Below are 13113 nucleotides of genomic sequence, written 5' to 3' on the forward strand. Positions count from 1 at the left end.
TGGAGTGGGTTGCCATTTCCTTCTCCAATACATGAAAGTGAAAAGTGAAAATGAAGTCGCTCAGTCGTGCCCGACTCTTAGCGACCCCATCGACTGGAGCCTACCAGGCTCCTCCGTCCATAGGATTTTCCAGGCAAGAGTGCTGGAGTGGGGTGCCGTCGCCTTCTCCGTCAATTGTCTTTAATGACTCTTAATAACCGCAAGAGACAGTGCCCATGAATTTACCTAAACCATTTCTGAGAATATTGCTGTTTGAGACTTTCACAACGTACTCTGGATATTAAAATGCATTGATGCTTCTCCAAATTCATAGAAACACCTCACATAGGAACAAAAGAAGGTGAAATATAAAACTCACCATCCAATGTTCACAACAGAACTGATTTTCTATAAAGACTTCATTTTAAAAAGAGTTGGGTCTGAGAGAAAGGAAACCAATATGAAAGTCTGATTGAAGTCTTCTAAAATCAAATCCTAAGAATCAAGATGTACTTTAACAACTAAAACAAAAGACAAGGAGGTTCCTCCCACTTCTTACTGCCCCTTCAGAAGGAACACGAACCTAACGGTTGCAAAAACTATCATCCAACTAGGTCATTTGCTCTCGTCCCTATAAACAGTGATACATTTCTGAAGTCAAATGTTTATATGAGTATTTGTGACTTACTCCCTTAAATAAAAAAAAAACTTTTCCAAATCCCATTGTTTACTACTCTCCATAAGTGATAAAAAAAATGCAAGCTCTTACTTAGGGAGCTAGCACTCGTTAGACACCTAATTGTAGCATCCTTAGCTTCATCTAGGAACTAGTTCTTCAATATGTCCTCAAGTCATATATTTTCTGAGATACACATAGGACCTGTCATTGAAAGGCAATTCTAACCTAGCCCGAGGGGCTGTCAGAAATAGTGGGGAAAGTTAAGACTATAAGCACAGATTGTATCCCGAATTGACAAAGTACCACGCTCTGCACACTACAGGTGTTTAGAAGTGCTTGTAAATTACAAGCAACTCGCTTGACGTCAAAAGTGAGGAAGCACACCAAGAAAACTTAAAGACCAAAGTCACTTTCAATACTTGGCTTAACATATAAAGAAGAAAAAGAGAAAAGACAATTTAAAAATGTAAGCCACTCTCCACTGAATGCAAGTTTCACCGAAGCTCTACTCCTATTCCAAAGCACTTCCAAAAGCTGTGGTCCTCAGATAACCCATAAGGCCAGAGTAAGTAGCAATGTTACTGCTTTACAAATCGAAAACTGTTTTTTTAATTCCTGAGAGTGTATCTTTCTACCCATGAAAAAATGTAGCATTTGAGGAACTTGCTGTTTTTTTTCATTTTTTAATGCTACTGAAAATAGAAAATGTAAATAGCTGGGCAGAAGATACAATGGCAGCATCTTGTTGACCCAGACTTAAAAACTTGAGAGAAATATAGAAGTGTGAAAATCAAAGAGGAAGCTGGAAAGGGACTGTTAGAAGCAGGTCAGGTACACAGGCAGGTTAAAGGGTTTCCTGCCACTGAAGAACTGACCCATTTTTTTTTTCAAAGGGTAGTATCTCATCAATATTCTCTGTCCTTTTTCCCCTCTTCATTTCAGCTTGATATTACTGTTTCCTTTCATATAATATCAATGCCCTGATTTAAAAATCTATTATTAGTGATACATCAATTTTTCTTTCTCTCTCCACTCACTCCCCCCACCCCCAATCTAAGTCTCGAAGACAAGTCTGGACCAATTTCTCCATCCTGCCTCTGGCAGCAGACTGTGGCATTTCAGATCCTCCACCAAGTCCCGGCTGCTTCAAAGGAAAAATCATACTTTCTTCAGTTAAGATCATAAGAAATATAGGGGGAGGGGGTCAGCTCTGTTTGGACATAATTACACTTCATCAAAAGAAGCTTTCTTCATCTTCCATGCGTGAAAAGTCTGCAAGCAGTTAAGTCTGTCTTTTTTTTTTTAAATATAAAAATTACTATTTGGGAAACCAGCCAAAACTCAGAAAGCCAATATAGTAAAACAGTGCACACCCTTTGTTTCTCTTTGAAGTTTCTTAAATAAATATGTTGAGGGTTTACAAAGTACACTATCACTTTGCCATAGTTTCTACTCAAACTGATCAGAGAAAAGTTATGCAGCATCCATATCATACAAAAGCCAGATAAATGAAAACTCTAGTTTGTATCTGTAAAATGATGTATAGCGCCTGGTCTTTTAAATACTAAAATTTAACAAAGTAATATTACATTAGAAGAAAGATGCCCTTCAGAAGATACAGGTTCAGAAGATACATCATGTTCAAATTTCTCTTGATTCTTACTAGAAAAAAAGAAATTTGAATTGTACAGTGGGCCTACACAGTAACTGCGGGGAAAAATGAATACACACTCATAAACACTTTACACCTAATCAGTCAAGAGTGAGACTAAGATGTATCTTTCTTTTTCTTTTAATGAAAGTGAACTATACCTGATGCAGAGATAACCCCTTGAGTTTTGATTCTACCAGAGGCTCTCATTTTATTTCAAATCTTCAGTGACAGTATCTCATTAGCATGCATCATTTTTTTTTTAAGTTAAAAAGTACAACTTCTTGGCCCTGTTCCTAGAAAGTAAACTAAAACTACTCACCGGAAACAGTCTTGCATGAATTTCCCTTATCAAGTTTTTACAATGGTAATAATTTGACATCTGATCCAAACTAAAGGGCAATTATTGGACATGGTTTAAAAATTGATGCTTCTCATTTCCTAACACAAACCTGGGTTGAAGTCATTCCACAGGTCTTTATAATTTATTTATAATTTATTTCACTCCAGTCCTAAAGTGGTCTATTTTCCCTCTTCTCATCAAAATACTTAAAATGGAAATGTCAGATTCAATCAATCAGTAAATGAACATAAAACTTCTAATGAATGATGATTAAAAGTCTTGCCATAGAATAAGTAAATAAAAGCCAAAATACTGGTTTTCTTTGAGACTTTTTAAAAAAAATATTAACCGCATTTATGAAACAGCTACGAAAACCCTAAAAAGGATTATTTTCTCTTTTATGATCTTTTTAAGGATTCCTAATATTTGAATGGGGGGTATGGATGGTGGAAAGTCTTAAATAATGTGGAAATATTTAGAGTCCCAATCATTCATCTGTCTAGGCAATTCCACATAGTCATTCTAACATAAGTAATACATTATTCACTTATTCAAATGAAAAGCCTTCTATAAAAGCCTATGATTTTTAAATAAGTTCCTATAGGAGTAAATTAAATCCTACAGAGGTAACATATGTGACAAGTGAAGAGCATTATGCTAGCTGTCCTTGCTACAACTTAGAGCAAAATTGATATTACCAGGAAATTGATCCAATGCACTCCCTTTTCTTTGCCCTTTGCCACTGAAAGTACTCAGTTATTTGGCTCCTCATAACTCAGAACTTGAATCTCCAACTGTTCTTCCTTCCACCTCATATGCTCACACCCTGTGAAATTAGGAACTGGTCCTTCTGAAAACATTGTTTGAATTTTCAATATCATAAAACAAATGAAAAAGGCCTGAGTACTCACTAAAACACTCAACCTCATCTGGACGTATTTAAAGAAAACTTTCAGTAATTCTATTCGGTAGAAGGTGCTGATTTGTATACAGACTTAGCCTACATTTCATCAGAGGATCCTAAAGTGTTTATTCCATTATCCATATGAAAAACCAGAGACCTACCTCTTCCACTCCGGCCGACAAATCTCAGATCGTTGAACCTGGCTACTTGGTTTTTCATAACAGCAGAGGCATTTCGGAGCTCAGCAGAATAATTTTCATCGTTACCCGCCATGACAGTAACCACAGTCCCATCTGGTACCTCTCCAAGGGCTACCACCTACATAAAACAGGAAAGATAGCAGCAATAATGGCATCTCAGAAAAGCTGAAGAACTGAGAATATAGTCTCATCATAAAGGATGCACTGTATCAGGACTTAGTGCTCTAGTCCAGGAATGGCAGACAGGACGGAGGCATCTGCATACGGGTTCGGATGCCACTTCAAAGAGACCAACGTTTCAGGGCCCACCCATTTCAAAGGCATGCAAAAGTTTCCTTCATTTGTTGTTGGACTCTTCACAGAATATATGTACATTTTTATTAAATCCCCATGTTAAGTTGTCCATAGGAATTATACCACAGAAGGAAAGCTGACGGCCCATGTGCAGACTGCATCATATGTATTAAGGCACTGCCTGTCTGCAGCCTGGAGCTCCCTGAGGTGTGGTCTCAGCCAGATCACAGCCCCCACCCCCCCACCCCACCCCCCCCCCAAAAAAAGGAAGTGTGGTCAGCTCTATGGGATAAGACATTTAGGGGAAACCTTACAGTTCCTGATTACAGGGAAGTCTAAATGTGGTATGGTATCCAGAACTACATTTCATCAACTTACTCTGAGCTAGATATTCAGCATTCAATCACACTGCAAATCATGACAGAGTGCCCACTCTGGAGTGGGACCCAGTGGAATATACAAAGCCATCATGAGCTTAAAGTCTAGGCACAGGAATAAAGACATGTAACCAGCTGAAAATGATCACTGACACATGAGTGGTACAGACAGAAAATGCACCTTTAGCCAAACTTCTGTCTCATCCTATCTGCCATCTTGGAATGTCACACTTGCCTCCTTAATCTTCAGCAGTTAACCTGCAGCCGACTAACTCGGGGAAGTCAGGATCCAGAATAATCAGCCTTTGAGGCTAATAAACATTTTTCACTGCTGCCAGGGAACACACTTTTAACCAGGGTCAGCTAACTTGCAGATAGGTGCCTCTGATTAACATGGAGCCCGGAAGGGACTGTCGGTGCAGAGTCTTTGTTGTCATACATAAAACACACTATTCTTAAACCTATTACCAAGGGCCTGCCTCTTAATAATATCCTTTCTCGCAGCTAACTTCCAGGATCCTATAATATTCAGATGATTTCCATCTCTTGCTCATTCCACTTCCAGATGCCCTTGCGGTGACTAAGCCATGGCTCCAACTACAGTAACCCCACCACCCTCCAATGACAATACCCATGTGTGCTTGCCGTCTGGCAAATATTACCCTCACCCTTCTGTTCCTCCCTCTTTTATCAAGATGTCCATAAAGCAAACCAAAGCATTTAATTCCGTGCCCCCAATACAATTCGTACATTACTCTCATTAAAGCAGATTTCTTACAGCATGATGAAACAGACATGATCACTATACTTTAGAACTTCCTTTCCCCCACCGAGGAAGCCTGCTCCAACACCCCTCCACTCTGCCCTTGGCTCCAGCCAGGGAAACAACTCAACAAACAAAAAGCAAAAAAAAAATGTCAATATTTTTTTCACCTTTACTGTTCTTTTAGGCTGTTTCTCAGTTCTATGCCTCCTTTAAAGTGAAGTCACTCAGTCGTGTCCGACTCTTTGCGACCCCGTGGACTGTAGCATACCAGGCTCTTCCATCCATGGGATTTTCCAGGCAAGAGTACTGGAGTGGGGTGCCATTTCCTTCTCCAGAGGATCTTCCTGACTCAGATCTTGAACCCGGGTGTCCCACATTGTAGGCAGACGCTTTACCATCTGAGCCACCAAGGAAATCCATGCCTCCTTTTGGTTTAAAATCTTAAAGCTGTCCTCAAATTATAGAATCCACTTCTATAGTATCCCATTGTACTCAAATAATCCTCATTTCAATGTACATATAGGAATGACCATCTTACTCCCTTTGATATGCTAGCCCAAAGCTAAGAGACTCTCTCTAGCGGCCCAGATTATTTGAGACTAGAAATTACAAGAGGCAGGGGCCTTCATCTGCCTTGTTCACCACTCTATGCTCAGCTCCCAAAGCAGTGCCTGGCACAGAGTAAGTGTTTGATAAATATTTTTGAAATGAATAAATGAAACAGCTCCATAAAGAGCATCATGTCCCACCGCCAACAGTCCGTGAGAGAACCAGTTAAAGTTTGAGTCAGCACTCCCAGCTAGAGGCAATATGCCCTTGCTCCAAACTAGTTTTCTGACAACTTTTTCCATCCCAGAGGAGAGGGAATCATGCCCACTGTCCTTTACCCGGAATATACGGTTACTCTATTCAATCTGAGAAGTCTCCCAGGTCAAGGGTAAATCCCATGAGAGCATGACTTCCTTCCTGCATACTTGATCTAGTGCCTCAAGCAGCTACTGAACCCAGGTAATGCTGTACCCCTGACGGGGGCAAAGTACTCATCAACTTTTCAAATTCACAAGGCCAAAATGTGCACATCTGAAAAATACTGAAATAACTGTGTTTGCCAGTATTCATTTGAATGCTTGACATTTTTTACACTCAGCATATTGTGTTTTAACACCTGCTGTGTGGCTTTCTATGTCAAAGTAAATATGGAACCAGTAAGTGTATTAATGAAGGCAGAAAAGTTGAACTCTTTAGAAGAGAATTAATGCACCAAAAATCAAGAGACCCTCGTCTTTCCCCCCACCTCTATTACCCCTCTGCCATGATCGCAAGTAACTTCATCTCCTGAAACTACAGTTTTCCAATATAAATTGGAGATAATTTTTTTAAAGTCTGTAAAATGTAGAAGATATACCATAAGTATAGAGTATAATTATAATGATGTGCTTTTAGTAAGATGAGCAGGCTAACTTCTGTTCCAAGTCGGCTGTGTGCTAAACACAGGCTTTTCCTTATAAGCATCCTTAAAGGGTTCAATTCAATATGTAATTCTTTACTTCATGTCCTGAGATGTTTTTTGGTGTTGTTGAGAGATATAGGACTGCTGATGGGTTTCACTCCAGGCTGGCAAAATTTTCGGAAAAAAAGTGAAGAAATCTGCCCCAATATAAAGGTTTTTTAGAGCTCTGGGACATTATTATTTTACTGCATATTTTTAATATAATGGATTTTTTTTTTTAGTTAGAAGAAAAGGAAAATTGATTCAATATGGGAAAATATGAAAGAAAAGATCCCTAAGAGTGAAATACATAAATCCATTTTTCTTTGCTTAAGCAGTATAATAATGGCTATATTAAATAATGGTATGTTTTATGTATCACATTTAATAACAAAACATATAGGTCATCACAAATTGTGTGAGTCTTCTATGAGGCTTACAACTTGGCCTGGAAAAAAAGTGCTAACTAACAAGATATAGTGATAACTTTTCCTGTTTTGGCTGAATTCTATTTTAGTAGCTAAATCTATTGGGTTGTTTTTTTTTTTTTTTCCTGCTATTCACTCTACCAAATCAGATTGACTAATGTTTTTCTGAGGAAAAAAAGGGAGATACAGAGAATATATTTGACTTTATATCAATCACAAGTATAATTATATGTTTGAGGATTTAAAAAAAAAAAAAAAAGAAGTAGATCTCTGAAGCTAAAAAGTTTCCCTTGGAGATACTCAACTGTGTTTATCTAAAAGAAAACCAAAAGAATCAAGAAATTTTTACACATTTCATCTGCACCAAACCCAAGCAATGCAAAACATTTTAAGGGGTAGAGAGCACTCAAAAATCACTTTTTAATTAGTTAGTTTAGCACTCAAAATTTTGTTTGCACACCACCCAATACAAAAGTTCTGTTCTGCAAAGAATAACTTGTGATGAAACTTTAACAGTTACTTTTCTAGGTGTTTTTCAAATATAAAATCTACCAATTCAAGAAACTTCATGGGGAAGAGGGAAGTAATTTTGTGTCCTGACATTTCAGAACAGAGAAAGAAGTTCCTTTATTTAGCGCACCTCACGATAACTAGCATTTAAATCACATGATACAGAGCTTGTGAAAAATAAAGTAAAAGGATATTTAACTCTAAAAACACTATTGAAAATTTTTATGAGGCTTCCTCTGACTAAATCTGTGAGCTACTCTGAAACCGGAGCAATAGAGAATTAACTCAGGCCCTTAAAATTGTTTTTGTGGTCTTATTATATGGAAATTTAAATTGCTTATGACATTTCCATAGACAGAAGTCAAGTCTTCACTAATCAATTACTCTTAAAGACCAATATCACTTGGGCACATTGTACTTGCAGCAAAATTGAAATACAATTATTTTTCAAGATAGAATCTGACCAAATCTGTCTTTGGAATAAAAAGAAAGGTCAGGGAGTAATTGCAAAAAGGAAAAGTTTTATTCCTATGGTAATTATGTAAAGATAACTTTAAATAAACTATCACAAAGTTTCACAAATATTAGTTACTTTTAGACTCTAACCTAGAACTTAGAAAAACCTGATTGAACTGTACAGAGAAGAGTAAATATAAAATAGCATTTCTTAATTTTTATACTATATGTCAGAGAAATTTGATGGGCATTATTTCAGTTTAAGCCAGAAATTCACAAGCCATGCATCAAACCAATTTAGAGCATCTAACAATGGATATTCTGGACTTCTAAAAAGATAAAAACAGCAATCCCAAAGGGGCAAAAATAATTAATGACATTTTACCATGCCTGTTTTCAAATATAAGTTTTTTAAATTTTTTGTTTATTTATTTTCCATCTAAAACTATTTGTTTCCATTGTCTTACCAGTAAGTTTTATATTTACTCAATCCTAAAATTTTGAATTTTAAATAATTTTTCTTGCATCTAAAGGCATAACACAAAAATAAGTCTGTCTTCAAACAACTTGAGATCTATTATGATGTACATAGTTTTGCACAGCAACTCAGAGTAGGTTTAGCAAAGTTTTAACAGGCTTAATAACCTGTTTTCTTTGTTTAGGTATAATTACATTAAAATGACACAAACATAAAATCTGATCGCTAATTACGTAAGGAAAATACAACTCACTATGTCAAATAGGTATTAGCTACATATTTGCTTATGAAGAGAAAAATGGCCAATGATGTCAAAAAAATTATTTTCAAATAGAAATTGCTCCATCATTTTGAAACCCTACTTGTGACAAATACTGAAAGGTATTATTAAACATGCAGAATTAACTATGAGCAATAGATCATATATCAAAAAATGTGTTTTCTTTCTTTAACACTGCCAGAAAAACATATGATCCTGGTAAATATACAGAGCAGTGTTCACTAAAAGCAGTGCAATAGTCTTACACTACTTTTAACTTTAAAATACACATCTGGACTTAAAATTTCTACATAGTGTTTCAGCTTGAAGCTATTTAAAGCAACTGAGCTACGAACCCTGAACACCAAGCTTCAGGATGAAAATGCTGACAGACTCCTAACTTACAAGGGTGCTACTGGCTACAGGGCTAACACGTTCTCCCCACTGTTTCTACCTGACCATTAACTAATGCAATGAATTTGCATATCGCTTTCTCATCACTGCAGCTACCCAAGACAGAAAGGGCCTGGGATCCTCTAATAGTATGCCTTAACTATTTTAAGCTTTCAGTGACATACACCTGAGAAAAACGTTAAAAATATTTATTTCCATTTCCTTGACACCTGGGAGGACTGAACATTTCAAAACTGCAGAACTTTGTTAAAAATATAACGTAATAAACAACTTGGTGTAGTTTAAAGCATACAAGTTGTTTTTGCCCTTTTTCACGTCAGCGTATAAATGAATTAAGTACTCTCGTATAATTCCAAAACACGATCAGATGAGCAACGCTAGTACATGACATGTCTTAATGCAATACACCACCAATATCATTTTGAAGCACTGTTTTAAGTTAACATATCAAAACACAGTCTACTGAATTCATTTCTGATCTTCTACTTTGCAGAGCTCAGTGTCACAGGCATAAAATATGGGCTCAATAAATATTATATTGATTTGAATACCAGACTTCTCAACAATTAAGTTCTATATTAAATACATTTACCTGTCTGCTATCTACCCAACAACACTATAATTTACTTTGTACATAGCTCTGAATATGATAGCCAAATTGCTGTCACCACTTTTAAAACTGAGACTTCTTCATATTACTTCTTCTTTGCAGATGTATTTGATTATGTTGCAAGAGTCTAGAAAGTCTACCGCTCACAGGCTTTTATCTCGAAAGTAAGGTAAAAAGAGGTTGATTTTACTAACATTCAGATGAAAACAAACAAAAATATTGTCAAAATCTGGATGTTCCGAGTATCTACACATCTTTTTTCAATAGAGACAAAACTTCTATATTGAGTGGATGTCAGCTGTCCGCCACTATTTGAATTTTGTTAAACACAAGTTTAGGGAGGTGGGAAAACATGAAAGTCAAGATGTATGTTAATTCAATTTATCTTTCAGTTAATACAAATTAAAACATTCAATTTAATATGGCCATGTGTTATCTATGGTTTTGTTTACTGGTTAAAAGTAAAATTACTCTATAATTAAAAATAAGTATGATGAATAACAGAGAAAGCAATTTATTTTCAAAATAATTTTAAAAGGGTGGTAATGAGAAAAGATAGCCAAAACATCTGAGAACAGCTCAAACTAAATTGCATTCTATCTTTGTGCCAAAAAGAGCCTTTCTAGTCAAAGTATTCATGCTCAGAATCAATTCAGCACCATAAATCCAAGAGTATAGTTCAAGACATTTATACCTTAAAACCATGTTTAGCAAAACTAACGGAATGCAGAATATCAAACGTCTAGAGCCTTCATTTTTTCATATCCTGACTTCTGGCATTTTACATATATAATATCTATTTATTTTTATTATTTGCTGTTTTCATCCAGGGCTTTTTGTTTGTGTTTTGAGGGGATTTAGGGAGGAGGGAAAGGTAGGTGGGAACAAATTTCCACTCTCACATAAGCCTAATTAGAAAATTCTGGACCCTTGGACGATGAATTGTAAAAGATCTCTCTCAAATGTGACAATCCACATTTCTACGATTCACCTATTTTCTGAGCTTTCCGTATTTCAAGGAAGGAACGCTTAACCTACAAAATGGGTGGTTTATAAAAGGAGAAATGGGACGGTTAACACACACACACGTTTCTTGAGCCAAGTGCAAAATGAAACTTGCCCCAGAATGCAACATCCCCTTTCCATAATAATTCATTCTGATTCCTGCTGTGATAGAAGACCTAGCGAGATAACCAGCTCTAACTGACCTGGACTCCTCTTTCCTTCCACCCCACCCACACACGGAATCTGAATTGGTGCATGGCGCAGGGGGGTGGTCAACAACAGGGAACTGCCAGTGGCCCGTGGGAGTTTGGCCCCAGGGTCCACAAGGGAGGAACTGGCGGGATTCCTCCCTCCCCCCCTCCACCCAACCCCAAGACCTGGTTTACCCTGCTCTCCACAATCCCAGAACCCATGGGACCCAGGTCCACCTTCGCGGGTTCAGAGGCTAGACTGGACCGGAAGCATCTTTCTGCGAGCCCTCTCCTCCGCGTCTGGCTCACCGCCCCCTCCATCCCAAGCGCCTAATCCCTCGAGGAGGAAGGGCTTGGGTACCCTGTCTCTCCAGCAACCCAGGGCGCTCTGAGAGGGGGCGAGGGCTGCCAGGGGCTGGGGGACCCCAACTGCATCACAGAGACTCCGGACCCTCAAACCCTCAACCTGCCGAGCCGCTGCCCGCGACTCCGGCTGCTGACATCCGCCCTCAAACTAACGGGCCAGGCGGACCGAGGAGGCCGCTGAGGGACGCGCGGGGGGGTCTCTACAGCCTAGGGGGGTGGTCACTGCCTCGGCGCCCAGGTCGCTGACCCGAGCCTCCCACGACCTTTCAGAAGCGGGAGGGACCTTTGGGGTCTGAGTCCTTAAAAGAAAGAATAAGGCAAATCTCACAGTGTCACCTCAGTTTTCAAGGCGGACGAACCGAAGGCATTTCGCAGGTTTCCCTTCAGCCTCGCGGCGCGGCGAGCCCCCGCCCCTCCACTGTCCCGCGCCGCCTCGCATTCGAGGGTCTGGCTCCCAGGACTCCCGGGCTCCCCCGCCTCCGGGCGCGCGGCGACCCCGGCGGCCCCGCCTTCCTCCGTAGCGGGAATCGGCGCGGGTCTGCAGGCTGAGGACGCCCCCGTCCCGCCTTCCCATCACTTGCTCCGCGAGTCCCTAAATTTGCCCGGACCCTCTCGGACACCCGTAATGCGGCCCACGCGCCGCCGCCAGCAACCGGCACCCGGCGCCCCGCCCCGGGCGCGAACGCCCGGCGCCGGCACCCCACGAACACTGGCCCCCGAGCCCGGGAGAGGCCGGGACAGCCAAGGCGCAAGCCGGTCAGAGAAGGGGCGCCGAGACGGGCGAAGGGCGTTTGGGTGGGAGGGGAGGAGAGGGTAGGAGCCCGCGGAATCCCGAGAAGGGGCGGCGCAGCGGCCCGCAGTACGGGCTGGGCCGGGATGCCGGGGACCGGGGCGCGGGAGTCTCAGGGGAGAACGCCGCGGATCCTCGCCCGGGTGGAGTGGGGGGCGGGGTGGAGCTCGTCCCGGCGGCGGCTCCGAGAGTGGGCACCGGGGGATTCCTGTGGGAGGGGAGATAGGCTCAGAGGAGTGGGTCGGGACTTTGGCCGAGAGGCTCGAGGGGTGATGAACGGATAGAGGGGACACGGGCGGAGGTGGTGGCTGCGGGCACAAGTGGGAGAGGGAAGGATCCGTGCGGGACCACTAACGCGGCGAGCCCAGCTGGGGGATCCCGAGGAAGAGGGCCAGACGGGGGTCCCTCAGGTCGGAGCCTTGGAGGTCTCCCGGGTCGGGACCCGGGTCCCCGCAGGCTCGGAGACGCCTGCGGGCAGGTCCGGCGGCGCTGAGCCGGGGGCGGGGGAGGGGGGGCCGGGGGCAGCCGCAGTTTCTTACCTTGAAGGCCACGGGCAGGGTCTTGTTGCAGCGCCAGTGCGAGGGCAGCACGGAGCACAGGAAGTTGGGGCTGTCGGTGCGGACGAGTTCGGCCGGGTGGTCAGCGATGATCTCCACCATGGTGCGGTTGTCGTGCGGCGGCCGCAACCGGGGCACCGCGGCCGCCGCTGCCGCCGCCGCCGCCGCCGCTGCCGCCGCCGCTGCCTCCTGCTGTTGCTGCTGCTGTTGCTGCTGCTGCTGTTGTTGCTGCTGCTGTTGTTGCTGCTGCTGCGCAGCCACCACCGGGCTCACGTCGCTCATCTTGCCGGGCTGCAGGCTGCTGGAGGGGGGGCTGAAGGGCCGGCTGGGGCGCGGATCTACGGGAATACGCATCACAACAGCCACA

General features: G+C 41.8%; 1 protein-coding gene across 3 annotated transcripts in view; it reads right to left on the reverse strand.

Moving 5' to 3' along the window:
- Positions 1-13107, reverse strand: part of RUNX2 (runt-related transcription factor 2) — a 138488-nt gene extending 125381 nt beyond the window's left edge. For 2 of the 3 annotated variants that reach the window (XM_010863082.1, XM_010863083.1), the window contains exons 1-2: positions 12729-13107; positions 3718-3874 (exon numbers count right to left, since the gene is read on the reverse strand). In XM_010863082.1, the coding sequence (XP_010861384.1) occupies positions 3718-3874; positions 12729-13100 (529 nt within the window). In that variant the 5' untranslated portion in view covers positions 13101-13107. Of the gene's footprint in view, positions 1-3717; positions 3875-11228; positions 11717-12728 lie in introns of those variants that run through there. The other variant, XM_010863084.1, reaches the window with a different exon arrangement.
- Between the last annotated feature and the right edge of the window lie 6 nt (positions 13108-13113).

Source organism: Bison bison, unplaced genomic scaffold (assembly GCF_000754665.1).
Source record: "Bison bison bison isolate TAMUID 2011002044 unplaced genomic scaffold, Bison_UMD1.0 scf7180017864487, whole genome shotgun sequence".
NCBI classification, from domain to species: domain Eukaryota; kingdom Metazoa; phylum Chordata; class Mammalia; order Artiodactyla; family Bovidae; genus Bison; species Bison bison.